The sequence below is a fragment of the Muscardinus avellanarius genome (genome assembly GCF_963383645.1).
Source record: "Muscardinus avellanarius genome assembly, chromosome: 6".
In the NCBI taxonomy this organism is placed as follows: Eukaryota; Metazoa; Chordata; class Mammalia; order Rodentia; family Gliridae; genus Muscardinus; species Muscardinus avellanarius.
Genome location: NC_137791.1, coordinates 17366905 through 17384692, shown reverse-complemented (window position 1 = coordinate 17384692; position 17788 = coordinate 17366905). Strand labels below are relative to the sequence as shown.

Sequence of the window (17788 nt, the reverse complement as noted above, 5' to 3'; positions counted from 1 at the left end):
CTGCTACAAAATAAAAATAATAAAATAGGGCTGGGGGTGTAGCTCGGAGGTAGAATTCTTCTGGGTTCAATCCAGTGTAGCACAAAAACAAAAACAACCAAAATCCAACCCCAGTAACCCATCAATGCAAAGGAAGCAGGAGACTTTTAACTTATACTGTTGTTCAACAGGTTAGGTTGGATCACAATGGAAAATTTTCTAATGCAGACATTCAAGGGACTCACACTGAGAATGGACCCCTTTTGGTTGAAGAACTGGGAAAAAAGTATGTACTACCCTTCTGCTAAAGCATTCACTGTGTTTTCCATTTGGCCTAATGAAATCAGGAACGGTTTCTAAATGGCCCTGAAATAGGATTGCAAGTTCGAGGACAGCCTCAGCAACATAGTGAGACTCTTAGCAATCTAGTGAGAGCCTGTTTGAAATAAAAAATTAATAAAAAAGAGGAGTTAGGGTGGAGTGTAGGTTGAGATAGAATGACCCTAGAACCACATAACACACACAAAAAGTGTCATTGTACTTAAAGGTCATTTGGGAAACGAATGGAATATAAATTAACTATATTATAGAGTGAGGGCTTTGGAGGACAGGGACCATATTCATTTCTACTTCATTTAGTGGTGCATTGCTGTGTCAGATGAAGTGGTAAAATATTGTGGACTTGCTGTTATACAGTGTTGTTATAGAGCACCTTTTGTTGTGGTTGCTGCTTTCGTCCCTAGGAAAAAAGGTAGTAAATGACACTTCAGACATTGCTATGGAAAATTTTAAGTATATGTGACTATAATAAGGAAAATGGAGAAAGGAACTCCAATATAAACAATATCCTGCTTTATGGTCTTTCACAACCTTTTTATTTCATAACCTTTCTAACTCGTTCTTCCCTAATATATCTATCTATATTATTTTTTGTGGTACTGGGAATGGAACCCAGGGTCTTTCTACCTCCGAGATGCGCATCCCTGGGCCTATTTTTTATTTGACAACAGAGTCTTCACTAAGTTGAGAAGGCCTCACTAAATTGCTGAGGCTGACTTCAAACATGTGATCCTTCACTCTTAGCCTCCCAAGGGTTGGAAGTTCATGTGCCACTATGCCAGGCTTTTTAAAAATTATGTATGTATGTATGTATGTATGTATGTATGTATGTATGTATGTATGTGTTCATTTATTTTTGGTGGTACCAGGGATGGAACCCAAGGGGCATTCTTCTCTCTCCCCTCTGTCTGTCTCACTCTTGAACTGAGATTCTCCTGTCTCAGCCTCTTAAATGCTGGGATTACAAGTGTGAGCCACCATGCCTGGCTTCCCTCTACTTTTTATTTGGTTACAATTAAGTCTGGTTACTATATGTTGTTTGTACTGGAAATCAAAGTTCTTTCTAATATAAGAAGTAATGTTGCAAATATTTTTTTTTGTAGTGTGGGGGGGTGAAGCCCAGGTAACATTTCTACCTCTGAGCTACACCCCCAGCCCTACAGCCCTATTTTTTATTATTTTGAAACAGGGTCTCACTGAGTTGCAAAGGGCCTGCCTTACTCAAGTAGCTGAGGCTGTCCTTGAACTGCAATCCTCCTGTCTCAGCCTCGCAAATGTTGAGATTACAAGTGTGTGCCACCGCATCAGGCTTGGAAATTGTTACATGAATTGGCAAATGTTTATTTAGAATATTTAAGGATTTTTACCAGGAATATAAGTATTTTTCTTCTTTTAAAGACACACACCCAAGAACCTCAAAACACCTCCCCCAGAAAGCTGGAACACAGTGTCAGGAAAGAAGCTAAAGAAACCTTCCACTTCTGGACACAGCTTCCATTCTGGTAGGAGCACATCAGGTTGATGCTTCTTTGGGATGGTGAGCATGGTTGAGGTAGCTCATGATAGGACAGTTATGAGGTATTTTTGTGCTCCTGCCACAGACATGGATTACAGAGGGCCAAAGACTCCAAACAAGCCAATCAAAGCCCCGTCAGCACTACCTCCTCGCCTGCAGCATCCGTCAGGAGTAAGACAACATGGGTTCTCTAGTCACTCTTCAGGACCCCAGGCCCAGAAGTCCTCTAGTGAGCACAAAGGCCTGAGCAGGACGCCCTCACAGACCACAAGGTAACTTCCCCAGGGCCAGAGAACAAAGGGAGAAGTGGCTTTCAAGTGACAGCATCTATTGTTTGCCACGTTAGATGCGTGGCTACAACTTTATAATCATTTACTTGTTTGTAGTACAGTGTTAAAATATTGTTGATAAAACATGTGAGGATTTCATTTCTTATGCTTATTCTTTAAATAAGCAAAGAATATTGTAAGAAAAAAAGGACCTTTAATTTTTTTTCCCCCGGTACCCAGATGGATCCCAGGGACGTTTTACCTCTGAGGTACACCCCCCAGCCCTGTTTTTTTTTTTTTTTTTTTTTTTTTTTGGTGGTGCTGGGGGTGGAACCCAGAGGCTTTCTGCCTCTGGGCTATACTCCCAGACCTGTTTTATTTTATTTTATTTATTTATTTATTTATTTATTTATTTATTTTTGATGGAACCCAGGGGCTTTTCTACCTCTGGGCTATACTCCCAGACCTATTTTATATTTTATTTGGAAGCAGGGTCTCACTAAGTTTCTGATAGCCTCACTGAGGGTGGCTTCGAACCTGCACGATACTCCTGTCTCAGCCTACCAAGTACGGGGATTACAAGTTGTGCTACCATGCCCGGCTCCTCCCAGACCTATTATATTTTTACTTCATTCATTCGTTCGTTCATTCGTTCGTTCGTTCATTTATTTATTTGTGGTACTGGGGGTGGAACCCAGAGGCTTTCTACCTTTGGGCCATACTCCAGACCTTTTTTTTTCTTTTTTTGGTGGTACTGGGGGTGGAACCCAGAGGCTTTCTATCTCCGGGCTATACTCCCAGGCCTTTTTTTATATTTTATTTGGAAACAGGGTCTCACTAAGTTGCCGAGAGTCTCACTAAGCTGAGGCTGGCTTCGAACCCGTGCGATCCTCCTGTTTCAGTCTCCCAAGCGCGGGGATTACAAGCGTGCGCCACTACGCCTGGCTCTCCCAGACCTTTTTTATATTTTATTTGGAAACAGGGTCTCACTAAGTTGCTGAAAGCCTCACTAAATAGCTGAGGCTCACTTTGAACCCGTGCGATACTTTATTTTGAAACAAGGTCTCACTAAGTTGCAGAAGGCCTCACTAAGTAGCTGAGGCTGTCCTCGATCCTCCTCGAGACCTGGTATAGGTTGGAGGTAGAATGCCCCGGGTTCAATCCCCAGTACCACAAAAACAAAACATCCAGCAGTGTGTTCTCCCAGTTCTGGGGTTAGATGTCTCCGGCTAAGCTGTCTCCAGGCTCCTGGCTGAAGGCCGTAGGGAAGAGTCAGTCCTTAGGATGCTTTGACTTTTAGGTGTGTCATCCCAGCCTTTATTTCCAACATCACTTGATATTCTCCAGAAGTATATTATTTGTGTGTGTGTCTGTCTCTTTTTTGTGTGGTGCTAGGGATTGAACTCCGGGTATTCTTAACACTTGAGCTACACCTCTAGCCCTTTTTATCTCTTTTTTTTTTATCTTTTTTTAATCTGGAGATTAAACCAATGGGCCTTTTACCTCCTAGCTATATCCTCAGCCCTATTTTTTCTATTTTGAAACCAGGTCCGACTAAGTTGTGGAGGACCTCACTGCTAAGTAGCTGAGGTTGGCCGCAAACCTGCAATCCTCCTGTCGCAGCCTCCCAGTTTTGTGATGACAAGTGTGCACCATCATGCTTGGCTCCTCTTTGCTCTTCTTAAACAGGGCCTTAGCCAGGCGTGGCGGTGCAGGCTTGTAACCTCCGCACTTAAGGCTGAGGCAGTATCAGACAGCTGCCGAGTGAGACTCTGAGCAACTCAGTGAGACCCTGCTTCCATCTAAGATATAAACTAGGTCCTTCCGGGCGCGGGGGCACGCTCGTAATACCAGCAGCCCGGAGGCTGAGACTGGAGGATCGCGGTCCGCGGACAGCCTCAGCTACGTAGTGAGGCCCTCTGCAACTCAGTGAGACCCGGTTTCAAAATAAAGAATAAAAAATATGACAGGGGGTGTCGCTCCAATGTCAAATACCTCTGGGTTCCACCTCCAGATCCTCAAAAAAAAAAAAGTCTCGGAGTATAGTCCGGAGGTAGAAAGCCCTCTGGGCTCCACCCCTATTACCACCAAAAAAAAAAAATTATATATATATATATATGCCTTACTCAGTTGCTGAGGCTGCCCTCAAACCTGTGATTCTCCTGTCTTGTTTTCTACCCATTTTTAAGCTTATTCAAATGAGTCAAATATTTGTATTCCAAAACAGGTAATTTTATTTGGGGTACTTAGTATGTTTGTATTTTCTTTCTGACAAAAATGTCTTATTTGCCAGAAAACCTGATCGTGAGAAGGTTGAGGATTTTGATCACACGAGCCGAGAATCCCACTACTTTGGCCTCTCACCAGAAGAGCGCAGAGAGAAGCAAGCTATAGAAGAGTCTCGTTTACTCTATGAGATTCAGAACAGAGATGAACAGGCTTTCCCAGCTCTTTCCGTACGTATAATGTTAATGTTTAGAAGACTTTTTTTTTTTTTTTTTTGGTGGAATTGGTGTTCCTGGAAGCCCTTCTACCTCCGGGCTATACTTCCAGACATATTTTTATATTTTTATTTGGAAATAGGGTCTCTTAAGCCAGGGAGGCTGGCTTTGAACCTGCGCAATCCTCCTGTCTCCGCTTCTCAAGCATGGGGATTACGAGCGTGCGCCACCATGCCCGGCCCTAGAAGACTTTTAAAATACAGTTTGTATCTGGACATGGTGGTGCACACTTGTAATCCCAGCGCTGGGGTTATAGGTGCATGCCGGCATGCCACTGAGACCTCATTTCAAAATAAAAATAAAATTGGGCTGGAGATGCAATTCAGAGATAGAATTCTACTTCCTTCATTTTACCAATTTGAATCATGCAGAGCTTAATCTGATTTGCTTGGATTATTAACAGTTCAGTGATAAGAATTCTGATATACTGTATCTGCTAAATTGCTCTCATTTTTTCCTTCCACAAAAAACTGGCTCAACACTGGCCTCTTTGGAAGGCAGATACAGAAGATGCTGTTGTTTATACGAAGACTACGTTCCAAAGTGCAGGTGTAGTCAGGGTTGTTTCCTGAAATGGGGATATGAAGAAGTCTCGTTCAGGCTGAAAACATAATTGCATATTATTTTGACTTCCTAATCAGACTTTTGATGTGGAACACAGACTGGATAAGTAAATGGGCATGAATTTTGGAAGTTTTTTGTTAGAAGTATAAAGAGATTAAGAATAATTGCAGAATGATATATATCTGTGGGCAAACCTCTGACACAGAATGTTTGGTTTCGTTCATTTTAAAGAGCTCATCCGTGAGTCAGTCGGCTTCTCCAAGTAGCAACACAAATGTCCAGAGAAAATCGTCACATGTAAGTGATAGGAAAGGAAGCAGGCGGAGAATGGATGCAGAGGAGCGAAAAGACAAAGGTACGCCTTTTCACCATTGTGAGGCCGGGGCTAGAGCCGTGTGCCTTTTGAAGTCATGCCCCTGGTTTACACTTTGGCTTTTTGTGTTTCAGTTACTTGAGATTAGCTGTGATCAGAAAAGGTTTAATGGAAAATCTTAGAAGTAAACAATTCTTAAGGGTTTTTTGTACTGGGAGTGGAACCCAGGGGCTTTCTACCTCCGGGCTATAGTCCCAGACTTTGTTTATATTTTTATTTGGAAATAGGATCTCACTAAGTTGCTGAGGCTGGCTTTGAACCTGTGTGATCCTCCTGTCTCAGCCTCCCAACTCCGGGGATTACAAGTGTGTGTCACCATGCCTGGCAATTCTTAAGTTTTTAATTGTGTGCTATTCTGAATAGCATTAATGAAATCCTGTGCGGACCCGCTTCTTCCAACTTGGGTATGAATCATACTTTCAGCCAGTGAGTGTATTGCATATATACACTTTTTTTTGAGGTACGGGGGTTGGAACCCAGGTGCATTCTACCTTCAAGCTGCATCCTCAGCCCTATTTTTTATTCTTTATTTGGAAACAGGATCTCACTAAGTTGTGGAGGGCCTCACTTCATTAAGTAGCTGAGGCTGGCCGCGAACCCAGATCCTCCTTTCTCAGCCTCCCAAATGCTGGGATTTACAATCATGTGCCACCACGCCTGTCTTTTAGACACTTTAGATATGTTCCCTGCCCATTAGTCACTTAGCAGCTGTCTTGGTTCTCAGATCTACCTTTGGTGTTCCAGTGCTTTTGTTCTAGTAATGGACTCGAGTGGAGGAGGTATTAAGATGACAGTTTGAGTGTACGACAGAGGCCAGAGTGCCTTGTTTAAATGAAAAGGTGAAAGGATAAGACAACACTTTGAGAAGGACCACATTCTTGTAACTTTCATTATAGTGTATTGTTTTTATTGTTCCATTTTACTTAGTGTTAGTAATTTTTTACTGTCCCTACTTTATAAATGACAAGCATGTAGGTATAGGTAAAACCTGTTTGTGTAGGATTAGGTACTACTAGAGCATTAGGCAGTAGTAGGGTGTCTTGGAGTGTATCCCCTGTGGATCTGGGGTGACTACTGTAATTGAGGGAAAAAAGCTTTAAAAAGTTCTAAGCACTCAGGGATGGTGGCACACACCTAGTGTGTGGCGAACACCTAACCTCAGTGTTTGGAATGCTGAGACAGGAGGATCAGAGATTCCCAGCCAGCCTCAGCAACTTTGTGTGAAGCCCAATAAAAATTAGTGTGATTCTGTTTAAAAAAAAATAAAAGGATAGGGCTGGGAATGTAGCTCAGAGGTCCAGTGTGCCTGTATTCAGCTACCCAGCCCAGCCCTATTTTTTATTCTGTATTTTGAAACAGGCTCTCATTGAGTTGCAAAGGGCCTCACAAAACCATAAAAATTAAAATTTTAAGCAGTTTATCTTTGTCAGATATATGACTATTGGAGAGAAACATCGGCCAAACTAATACATTTGAAGTGTTGTGCTTAAAAACTGTAGTTTTCACTGACTAGTTGATTCAGACAGTCCTTTTGGCTTCTTCGTGTGTTCAGAGGTGGCTGGTGGTTGATGCTGCCTTTTTAATCTCATCTGTTACAGACTCTGTCCATGGACACACACACTTAGATAAGAAACCTGAGCCAAGCACATTGGAGGTAAGTCTTGTACTTACATCTCTTCTTTCTCTTTATCACTGTGGTAGTATAGTAGGAAGACATGGGAGAAGATGGAATGATGTCAACGGTTAATTTTACTTTTTGGTTCTGGGACTTGAACTCTGGGGCATTCTGTACCCTCAGGCCACTTTTTATTTATTTTCAAACACTAGGTTGATGAGAGTCTCATAAATTGCTGGGGCTGGCCTTAAACCTGTGTTTTCCTGTCTCGGCCTCCCAAGCACTGGGACTACAGCTGTGTACCGCCCACCTGGGTGATTTCGACATTTCGTAATTGGACTAGGAGAAGTTGAGAAGCAGAGAAATTGTGATGGAGTTTGAGAAGTACCTCAGAAGTCATGACTGTCTCTTCAGAGTACTTCAGCACATCTGAGTAATTGTACAGTAGCATTTATTCTCCATCACTTGATATTGAAAGGAGAAGGTTGTGCTGTTTGAAGTCATGTCCCAAAGTAAAACTGCCCATTAGTTTGATATGCAAAGTTAGCCTATCCAAGGAAGACCAGATATAACTGATTAGAAAAAAATCCTCAATTGTGAAAGGGTTCTGTAGATGCAGATGGAGTAAAAAAAAAAAGCCACAATAATGAGCCTTTGAAATACATAATTGTATCCCCCTTTTTCTTCCAAAGAGTGTTAGTGATGATAAGTGTGCAAGAGTTACATCACCGTCAAAGGCAAAGAAGTTAGCGTGCCCATCTCTTGCCGAACAAGTAAGTGTTGGAATTGACGTTGAGTTCTCCATTCTTTGGTGTTTTTCTGTTTTTTGTTTTTTTTTTCCTGTAGATGGTCACAAATAGAACACAACTCTATGGGAAATGGGAGAATTCATTCTAGTATCACAATTTGGGTAGTTATGTTTTTCTGTAATCTTTTTTTTTTTTTTTTTTTTTTTTTTTGGTGGTACTGGGGTTCCTGGAAGCCCTTCTACCTCCGGGCTACACTCCCAGACCTATTTTTTTACATTTTCATTTTGGAAACAGGGTCTCCTAAACCAGCGCGCGCGGCTGGCTTCGAACCTGCGCGATCCTCCTGTCTCTGCCTCCCAAGCGCGGGGATTACAAGCGTGCGCCACCACGCCCGGCTTTCTGTAATCTTTGAAGATTAGAATATTATCAGTGTTAGCTGGGCGTGGTGGTGCATGCTTGTAATCCCAGCATTCAGGAGGCTGAGACTGGACAGCCTCTGCAACTCAGTGAGACCCGGTTTCAAAATAAAGACTAAAAAATAAGCCTGGGGGTATAGCTCAGAGGCAGAATGCCCCTGGGTTCCATCCCCAGACCCCCCTCCCCCCCCAAAAAAAAGAGAACATTATCCGTTTTTATAGAATGTTTTAACCATTTTTCAGATCATTCTGAATTGATTTTGGAATTAGATTTTGTGAAAGGAGACTGAATTTCTACGTTTTTCAAAATTTCTGAAGGAATTATTTACATCAGCAACAGTTACTTCACATACTTTTAAAAAATATACCAGGAATTGGGTGGGCATGTGCATACATACCTGTAATCTCAGTACTTAGGAGGCTGAGACAGGAGGATTGCAGGTTCTGGAGCATTTTCAGTAGCTTAGACTCTGAGCAACCTAGGGAGACTGTTTTAAAACAAAAAAGGGTTTGGGAGTGTAGCTCAGAGATAGAAAGCACTCAAGCCCAGTCTTCAAGACCACAAAGAAAAAAAATTGTGAAATTACAAATAAAACGATAAGCAACAGGGCATCTAGAAGATATTTTGGTTCTTGGTCTCCAAGAATAGAAAAAGTTAAATGCTTTACACCTTTCAGTCAACATCTTTTGTATTATAAGAAAGCATATAGTTAAATGGCGTATCTATCTCAGAAGCTTTTTTTGCTCTTTTTTTTTTTTTTGTGGTCCTGGTGATGGAATCCAGGGGCATTCTATCTCCAAGCCACCCCCCCCCCTCCTCTTTGTGGTAATAGGGATGGAACCCAGGGGCATTCTACCTCTTGAGCTACCCAGCCCAGCCCTATTTTTTATTCTGTATTTTGAAACGGGATCTCACTGAGATGCAAAGGGCCTCAGTAAGTACCTGAGGCTATCTGCAACCAGTCCTCCAAATGCTGGGATTACAAGCATGAGCCACCATGCCTGGCTCCCAGCCCTATTTTTTATTCTTTTTTTTTTTTTTTTTCTTTTTTTTTCCCCGCGGGACTGGGGATGGAACCCAGGGGCATTTGACCTCTGAGCTATACCCCCTACCCTAATTTTTATTCTCTATTTTGAAACAGGGTCTCACTGATTTGCAGAGCGCCTCACTAAGTAGCTGAGGCTGCCTGCGAACTGTCGTTCTCCTGTCTCAGCCTCCCGAATGCTGGGATTAGAAGCGTGTGCCACCACGCATGGCTTTTATTTTTTATTTTGGAATAGGATCTCATTGAGTTGGGAAAGGCCTCACTAAGTAGCTGAGGCTGTCGCTATACCCTGCTCCTTGTGTCTCCGATTCCCAAAAGCTGAGATTATAAGAGTGTGCCACCAAGCCCGGCGTTACGGAGCTTTTCTAAATTGATGAATTTCAAGATGATTTTTCTCATTTGTTTCAAAAGCACTGAATTGTTTATAACTTTGCTCGTGGCTTCTGTGACTTTTGGTAGGCAATACATGTTTAGGATTGCACTTACTTGCATATTATTATTTTGGCTACTTTGCTGTTTTTTTTTTTTTTTTTTTATTTCCAAAACCACAGTAGAGCTATTTATTACTTGCGATGTAAAAGGGGTAGGGAACTACAGGTATATGTGTTAATTAACTTGCTCTTTTTTCTTTGTCCACCCCCACCTTGTAGAAGCCAGCAGAACCTTTGTCACTGTCGAGTCCAGCCACTCTTATTGTGTCTCCAGAGGTACATCTAGCCCCTGCAGTGCCTTCGTTACCAGTCACTGTGCCAGCCTGGCCAAGTGAACCCACAACTTTTGGACCAACAGGTTAGACACTAAGCTAGAAAATGCTACCAGCTAAGAGACCATGGGCTTTCCAGGCAAAGACTACATTGTTGAGTGAGAGCCTGAAGCAGAGCAGGCTAGATGTGCGGAGCCTCCCAGAGCTGGGTGTGGGAGGCTGCTCTACAGGCAGTGTTCTTGGAGGCACACCCTCAGAACCCTGGCGTCCTGGTGTCTGCTGCTTGCTGACTTCCATTGTCTGCTTTCAGTGATGTCGACATTGGGCATCCCTTTATGGCCCCCTTTTGGGTTCTTTGCAGGCCCTGTGGCTCACACCTGTATGGGAGCTACTGTGCAAGGACATTAACTCTAAATTGACTTCCTGCACTATTTCCTCTGTATTTGGGAGGGTTTGAGGTTGCTTGTTTTTGTGGCACTGGGAATTGAATCTATAGGTACTCTACCTCTGAGCTACATCCCCAGCTTTTTGTTTAGAAATAGGGACTTGCTAGGTTGCTGAGAGTATCACTAAATTGTTGAATTGTCCTCAAACGTGCAGTCCTCCTGTCCCCAATCTCTCAAGTACCGGGATTTACTGGCTTACACCACTACACTTGGATATTGGGTTGATATTAAATGTACCTCTTAAGCACGGTGTGGTGGTGCAGACCTGTAATCTTAGTATGTGGGAGGCTGAGACAGGAGGATTGCAGGTTCAAGGACAGCATCACCAAGTAGTAAGACTCATCAACCTAGTGAGACCCTGTTTTAAAGTAAAAATAAATAGAGCTGGGGTTGTAGCTTCGAGGTGATGTCTCTGGGTTCAATCCCCAGTGCTGCAAAAAAGAAAAAAAAAGTTCTGCTATTTTACCAAGTCTTAGAAATTTTATAGCATTTATAATGTAAACTTAGATTGTTGAGAATTATTTTCACCTTTTTGTAGGTTTTGATTTTGTTCCTTCTCTTGTAGGTGTTCCTGCTCAGATTCCCGTTTTGTCAGTGACACAGACTCTGACCACTGGACCTGATTCTGCTGTGTCCCAAGCTCATTTAACACCTTCTCCAGTTCCTGTGTCGATACCGGCGGTTAATCAGCCTGTGATGCCTTTGCCTCAGACATTGAGCCTTTACCAAGACCCACTCTATCCTGGGTTTCCTTACAACGAAAAGGGAGATCGAGCCATTGCACCACCTTATTCACTGTGTCAGGCTGGGGAGGACCTGCCGAAAGGTGAGAGCCTCTCAGTTCACTGAATTTATATATTGAGTACCAACAGGTACGTGAAGAAGAGGAAGCTGGAAGCCGAGATCTGTTTCTTAGTAAACCAAGGAAGATTTCAAAAGTTTGGGTATTGGTTATGAACTCTGATTTAGATTGATTTTATTTATTATTTATTTTGGTACGATGGGTTGGACTCAGGAATTGTACTTCCAAACTACATCCCCAGCTCAGTTTTTATTTCTTATTTGGAGAGATAGAGTCTCACTAGGTTGCTGAGAGCCTCACTAAGTTACCAAGACTAGCTTTGAACCTGTGATCCTCTTGCTTGATTTCCAAGTACTGGGATTATAAGAATGCTCCACCGTGCATGGCTTTAGATTACTTTTATTAGATTTTTTTTGGTGGTTGTTTTGGTACTGGAAATTGAATGCAGAATTGTTCTGCCTCTGAGCTATCCCCCTGCCTCTGAGCTATCTCCAGGCCTATTTTGCTTTTTATTTTGTAACAAGGTCTTCTAAGTTGCTGAGACTGGACTCAGACTTGTAATCCTCCTGTCTCAGTATTGTGATTGTAGGTGTACACCACTGTGCCCAACTAGAAAAACTATTTGTTTGCTTAGTAATAACTTTTTCTATGTCTTTTAGTTTTGAAACTATTTTGAATTAAGATTTTAACCCATTTTGTCCCTTCATCTAAGATGTTGAACACCTATAAAACTTTAATATATAACAAATAGTTACAATTATTAAGCTTTTAATGATGCTTTCTTTTATCTCAATAGATATGAATTAATATTCATAGAATTGAAAACATAGAACTTAATGGATTAATAATTCCCTTAGCTAGATAACTAACACTGAGTTTTCTCAATACTGTTCTGATTTTTGGTATTGGATATTGAAACCAGGGATAGTTTACCTCCAAGCTGATGTCCTTAACCCATTTTATTTGTTATTTTGCAACCATCACACTGAGTTGCTGAGACTGGCTTCAGTCCTGTGACCGCCCTGTCCCAGGCTCTCGATCCTGGAACAGCTGGCAGGTATGCCTGACCTGATCTGGTTTTTGGAGCTGGACACATGACCCTATCTGTTTCCATATATATATATGGAAAAGAGGGAGAATAGTATATTATTTTTTATTTATTGTGGTACTGGGGTTTAAGTGTAGAATCATTCTAGCGCAGAACTTCACCTCCAACCCTATTTTATTATTATGTGAAACAAGGTCTCTTTAAGTTGATGAGAGTATCACTACTTGCTAAGGCTGGCCTTGAACCTTCAATCCTTCTGTCTCAGCCTCCCAAGTCCTGGGATTACAGGCATGTGCCACTGGTTAGCTTGTTCTCTTATTAAGGATAATACCTGTAGTCCCCAATTTTTGCTTGCAAAATTTTATATCTGTAAAATTAAAAGAGTAATGCGGTGACCCTTTTTTTGTATTTAGGTGGGCAATTTGGTTTTATTTTTTGCAGTACTAGGATTGAACCCACTGCCATTGTACCTCCAAGCTATACCCCCAGCCTTTTTTTTTTTTTAATAATTATTTATTTTGAGACAGGGTTTTACTAAGTTGTGGAGGGCCTCACTGAGTAGCTGATGCTAGCCTTGTACCTATGATCCTCCAGTCTTAGCCTCCCAAGTACTGGGATTATAAACATATGCCACCATGTCCGGCTAGATAATCTGTTTTTTTAGTCAAGTTTGATATTTGAGCCTATGGGCCACTGTTAAACCACTTTGGGATTTAGATGTTAAGAGAGAGAAAAAGTACATAGAACCTTAAATTATCCTGTAGTAGAAGCCTGCTTTGTGGTTATCATAGTTTTTATGTTTTATATCACATGTTAAAAAGAATTCTAGTATATAAAATTGTCTTTAAACTGTACATTGATTGAGTGATGAAAAAAGCTTTGTGAATGCATAGTTTCAATGAGTGAATACTTTATTTTCAGATAAAAGTATTCTTCGATTTTTCTTCAATCTTGGAGTGAAGGTATTTACATTTTATTATTTTAATGTTATGGAGTTAATTAACGATGTTTTAATTATTATTACTATAGAACTGCTCTGTATCAGTCATTAATCTCAGCTTCTAAATCTCATCCTTAAGAACCAGCATTTTTAGATGTGTCCGGCATGCTTTTGGTGCTAGAAAGGCCCACTTTTGCAGCTTGTCCTCTTTACAGGGGAATATATTCAGGACTGACCATGCTTTCGGACAGTTCCTGGGACTGCCCTTCCTGGGGAATAGAATGAAAAATGGGCTTGAAGTTTGGCTTTAGTACTTTGTACTTGGTCTGTGTTGCCCTGGGACAGCCATTTAGTGTCTCTGAACCCAGCTTTAAGCATTTATGGAATAGCATTATGGTCTTAGACCTGCCTCATTATTTGAAAGAACTAAAGGAAATAACGTTGAAAGCATTACTGTGTAAGGTGGGAGGTTTCACTAGCACTCTAGAGAGGCCCTTTGAGATGTGGCCAACCTAGAATTAAATTTCCATAGAAAGGCAGTTTAGATAACTGTATATCTCAAGTTAGTTTCTGTGATATAGACAGTTGAATATCAAATGAAATGTCCCGTCCATGTCTAGTGGCCAATTTTTTTCTTTTCTTTGGGGGAGGAGTGCTGGAGATTGAACCCAGAGGCATTCTACATCTGAGATACACCATTAGCCTTTTTTCTTTTCTTTTTCTTTCTTTTTTTTTGGGGGGGGGGTTTGGGGATGGAACCCAGAGGCATTTGACCTCCGAACTATACCCCCTGCCCTATTTTTAATTCTTCATTTGGAAATAGGGTCTCACTAAATTGTGGGGGCCTCACTAAATAGCTGAAGCTGTCCGCGAACCACAATTCTCCAGTCTCAGCTTCCTAAATACTGGGATTATAAGCGTATGCCACCATACCTGGCCCATTTATTTTATTTATTATTTATTTATTTATTTATTTATTTATTTATTTATTTATTTATTTATTTATGTATGTGTTGTTGAGAGTGAAACCTAGGGGCTTTTCTACCTCCAGGCTATTTTATACTTTATTTGGAAACAGGGTCTCACTAAGTTGCCGAGAGCCTCACTAAGTAGCTGATTCTGGCTTCAAACCTGTGCAACTCTCCTCCTGTCTCAGTTTTCCAAGCGCTGGGATTACACACGTGCGCCACCACGCCCGACTGTTTAATTTTTGAACAGGGTCTGCCTAGGTTGATAAATCTCACTACTTGCTGGGCCTGTCCTTGAACTTGTGATGCTCCTGTCTCAGCCTCCCAAGTACAGGTGTTTGCCACCATGTGTGGCTCTAGTGACCAAGTTCATAAGACCATGTGCTGCATTCATTGCTTATTTATTATTTATATATTTAATGGTAGTAGGGACTGAACCAGTGTCTCCCAGGTTGATGCAAGTCTCACTACCTGCTGAGGCTCTTCCTTGAACTCAGGATCCTCATGTGCCACCACGGCTGGCTCCCTTTTTAAATGTTACAACAGGCAGCACGCTCAGTTCCCAGACTGGCCTTGAACCCATCATCTGTATTTCTCAGCTTCCCAAATACTAGGATTATCAGCATGTGAGACCACACCTGGCTTAGAGCCTAGTACTTTTAAATGGGTATGTACCGAATCTTCCTCTTCCCTTTTTGTTTATTTTACTGTTCTGTATATGTCTTTCAGGCATATAGCTGTCCAATGTGGGCTCCTCATTCTTACCTGTACCCTCTGCACCAGGCCTACCTGGCAGCCTGCAGGATGTACCCAAAGGTCCCTGTCCCTGTGTACCCGCACAGCCCTTGGTTCCAGGAAGCTCCTTCTGCTCAGCATGAGAGTGACTGTACTTGCAGCGACGCACACTTCTCCATGCAGACTGAAGTCAGTGCTAATGGTCAGATGCCACAGGCAGATATTGGGCCGCCTGCATTTCCTCCACCTCTGGTTATCCCTCCAGCTCAGGTGTCGGAAAGTCATGGACAGTTGTCATACCAGGCTGATCTTGAATCTGAGAGCCCTGGGCAACTTCTTCATGCTGAATATGAAGAGTCACTAAGTGGCAAGAGCGTGTACCCACCGCCGTCCTTTGGACCTAACCCCATCCTGGGCCCCGTGCCCATCCCACCTCCTTTCTTTCCTCATGTTTGGTATGGATACCCTTTGCAAGGATTTGTAGAAAATCCTGTAATGAGGCAGAATATAGTCCTGCCTTCTGATGAGAAAGGAGAGTTGGATCTGCCTCTGGAAAACCTGGATCTGTCTAAAGAGTGTGGCTCAGTGTCAGCAGTGGACGAGTTTCCAGAAGCCAGGGATGAAGGTGCATGTTCCGTCCCTGAGACAAGTGTGAGCAGCAAGCATGAAAGCCGGGCAGCGCAGTCATCCCAGACACGCAGGGCAGATCTGGGCCCGATGGCTGTCCTTCAAGGAGCAGAGGAAAAGGCTCATCTTCCCAGTCAGATTCCAAACAGAGAGAGAGGAAACGTGCCTGCTGAACTTGAGCTCAAGAGGACCAGTCAGAATCTGAAAGAGAAGCCTGAGAAAGTAAAAGATCCCAAGACCACTGACCTGGCCAGCCCTGGGGCCAACTCTGTAGATAGCAGAGTGCACAGACCAAAAGAAGAGAGCTCGGAAGATGAGAATGAGGTGTCCAACATTCTGAGAAGTGGCAGAGCCAAGCAGTTCTATAATCAAACGTACGGAGGCAGGAAGTACAGGAGCGAGTGGGGCTCTGCGGGCAGGGGCGGATACCAGCAGGTGAAAGGTGAGGAGTCCTGGAAAGGGCAGCCGAGCAGAAGCCGGGATGAGGGCTCTCAGTACCACCGCAATGCCAGAGGACGCCCCTACAGGGGAGACAGGAGGCGGTCAGGGATGGGAGATGGCCACCGGGGACAGCAGACTTGATTGATGGCTGTGCCCCAGTGTTTTAGAACAGAAGCCCTTGCTTAGATGGAGTATTTCTGAAGGCTTTAATAAATAAATAAAATCCCAAATCGGACTATCTCCTCCCCTCCCCCTCCCTCTCACTCCCATTCTGGACAAGGTTTTGGATGAGTTTGAGGGCAGGTGAATTTCTGGCATTGCCATTTTTCTTCATTCACAATCTGTTTATTTATTAGTTACTGCCCCCATAAAAAGTAAAAGATAAGTTTGTTAAAATATTTTTTATAAACAGCTTAATATAAAACAGATTTAGTGTTTGTTTTCTTTCCTTGTATAAGTTTGATTTCAAATGTTGGAAATATGTGCTTTATAGTGTTTACTAAAGTGACAAAAATACACCATTTGACACACTATAGATTCCAAAACAACATTGCACCAAATAGAAATATGTATTTTATTATGCGATGCCTTAGTCATAAACTGGGCTCAAACAATTCTCAGCCTAAAACACTGTTGTCTTTTAAAATGCTTCCAACCCAAAGGCCTTTCATCTCAATATCTGTCAAACTTGAATAATGTCTTCTTTAATATTACACATAAGGCAGCCTATTAACCTGTGTCTTAGAAATGTTGTATATAGTTCTTTTAATATTCATAGGGTATATTTTTGAATTTTGGTGAGTATTTGTTGAACTTGAGATTGCATACAAGAATAGATGATTAAGAAATAGTAGGAAATCCAGTGAAATGGCTGTTTCCACCAAGAGTTCTTAGCAGTGGTGTAAATATCATGGTGCCTACTCGAAAGAAATGTAGATGCTATGCATTTTGAAATTAATCTGCATCTGTTAAAACTGCAGACGTTTTTTAATGCCACTTTAACACTAATGCACTGACAGATTCTAAATATTTTGTGAGAAGAAATGTTAAACATTTTTAGCTTGACAGGTTTCTATAGAGCGTTGGTTTTGTCCCCACCCCTTGCGCCCTCAGTTAAGTGTCTCTCTTTCTATCAGCATGGTGACTCGTCCTGGCTGGAGTTGCTTTACTCCGAGTGATGGTGACTTCTCTAGGGTTGGCTTTGCTTTGCATTTCATGGTCCTCACTCTTGGCCTTCCAGTCTGCAGTCAGTATTCACTAGAGGTCCCTTTGCATGTTGCACTCCGTCCTTATTTGGAGATTGACTCTGAATTAACACAGTATTTGTCCATCTGTGTTACTTTGTAAAAATTGTAGCTTGTATTTCTTATTTGTACATACCATTGTGGAAATCTACCCTTTTTTATGTTGATTACCTTTTGATCAGGAAGTTTGAGTGCTATGCAAATAATAGTAATTTTTATTTTGCATGCCATGTGTAATATACCTAGCCAAAAATAGATGTGGTGGCTTTTTTGGGTTGTTTTTAAAGCAGATATAATTCACTTGAATTTGACAAGCTGAAGCAAATGCATTTTCTTAAGGGTTTCCTGGTAACCTGTAGGAGTGTTTGGGTGTCAGCTAGGCTCAGTGGTCTCCGCTGTACTGTAATAATGGTTATTTACCTCTGTGCTGTTTTAATTATCTAATGTCTGTGTGACTGCTGATTTGA

General features: G+C 42.0%; 1 protein-coding gene across 2 annotated transcripts in view; it reads left to right on the top strand.

Annotated features, from left to right (window-relative positions):
- Nucleotides 1–16218, top strand: part of OTUD4 (OTU deubiquitinase 4) — a gene marked incomplete at both ends in the record, with an annotated part of 43984 nt that extends 27766 nt beyond the window's left edge. Inside the window, 11 exons of one of the 2 annotated variants that reach the window (XM_080698056.1) lie at nucleotides 171–265; nucleotides 1717–1820; nucleotides 1920–2106; nucleotides 4397–4559; nucleotides 5400–5523; nucleotides 7140–7195; nucleotides 7852–7929; nucleotides 10018–10156; nucleotides 11082–11342; nucleotides 13288–13328; nucleotides 15004–16218. In XM_080698056.1, the coding sequence (XP_080554182.1) occupies nucleotides 171–265; nucleotides 1717–1820; nucleotides 1920–2106; nucleotides 4397–4559; nucleotides 5400–5523; nucleotides 7140–7195; nucleotides 7852–7929; nucleotides 10018–10156; nucleotides 11082–11342; nucleotides 13288–13328; nucleotides 15004–16218 (2463 nt within the window). Of the gene's footprint in view, nucleotides 1–170; nucleotides 266–1716; nucleotides 1821–1919; nucleotides 2107–4396; nucleotides 4560–5399; nucleotides 5524–7139; nucleotides 7196–7848; nucleotides 7930–10017; nucleotides 10157–11081; nucleotides 11343–13287; nucleotides 13329–15003 lie in introns of both variants that reach the window. The other variant, XM_080698055.1, reaches the window with a different exon arrangement.
- Between the last annotated feature and the right edge of the window lie 1570 nt (nucleotides 16219–17788).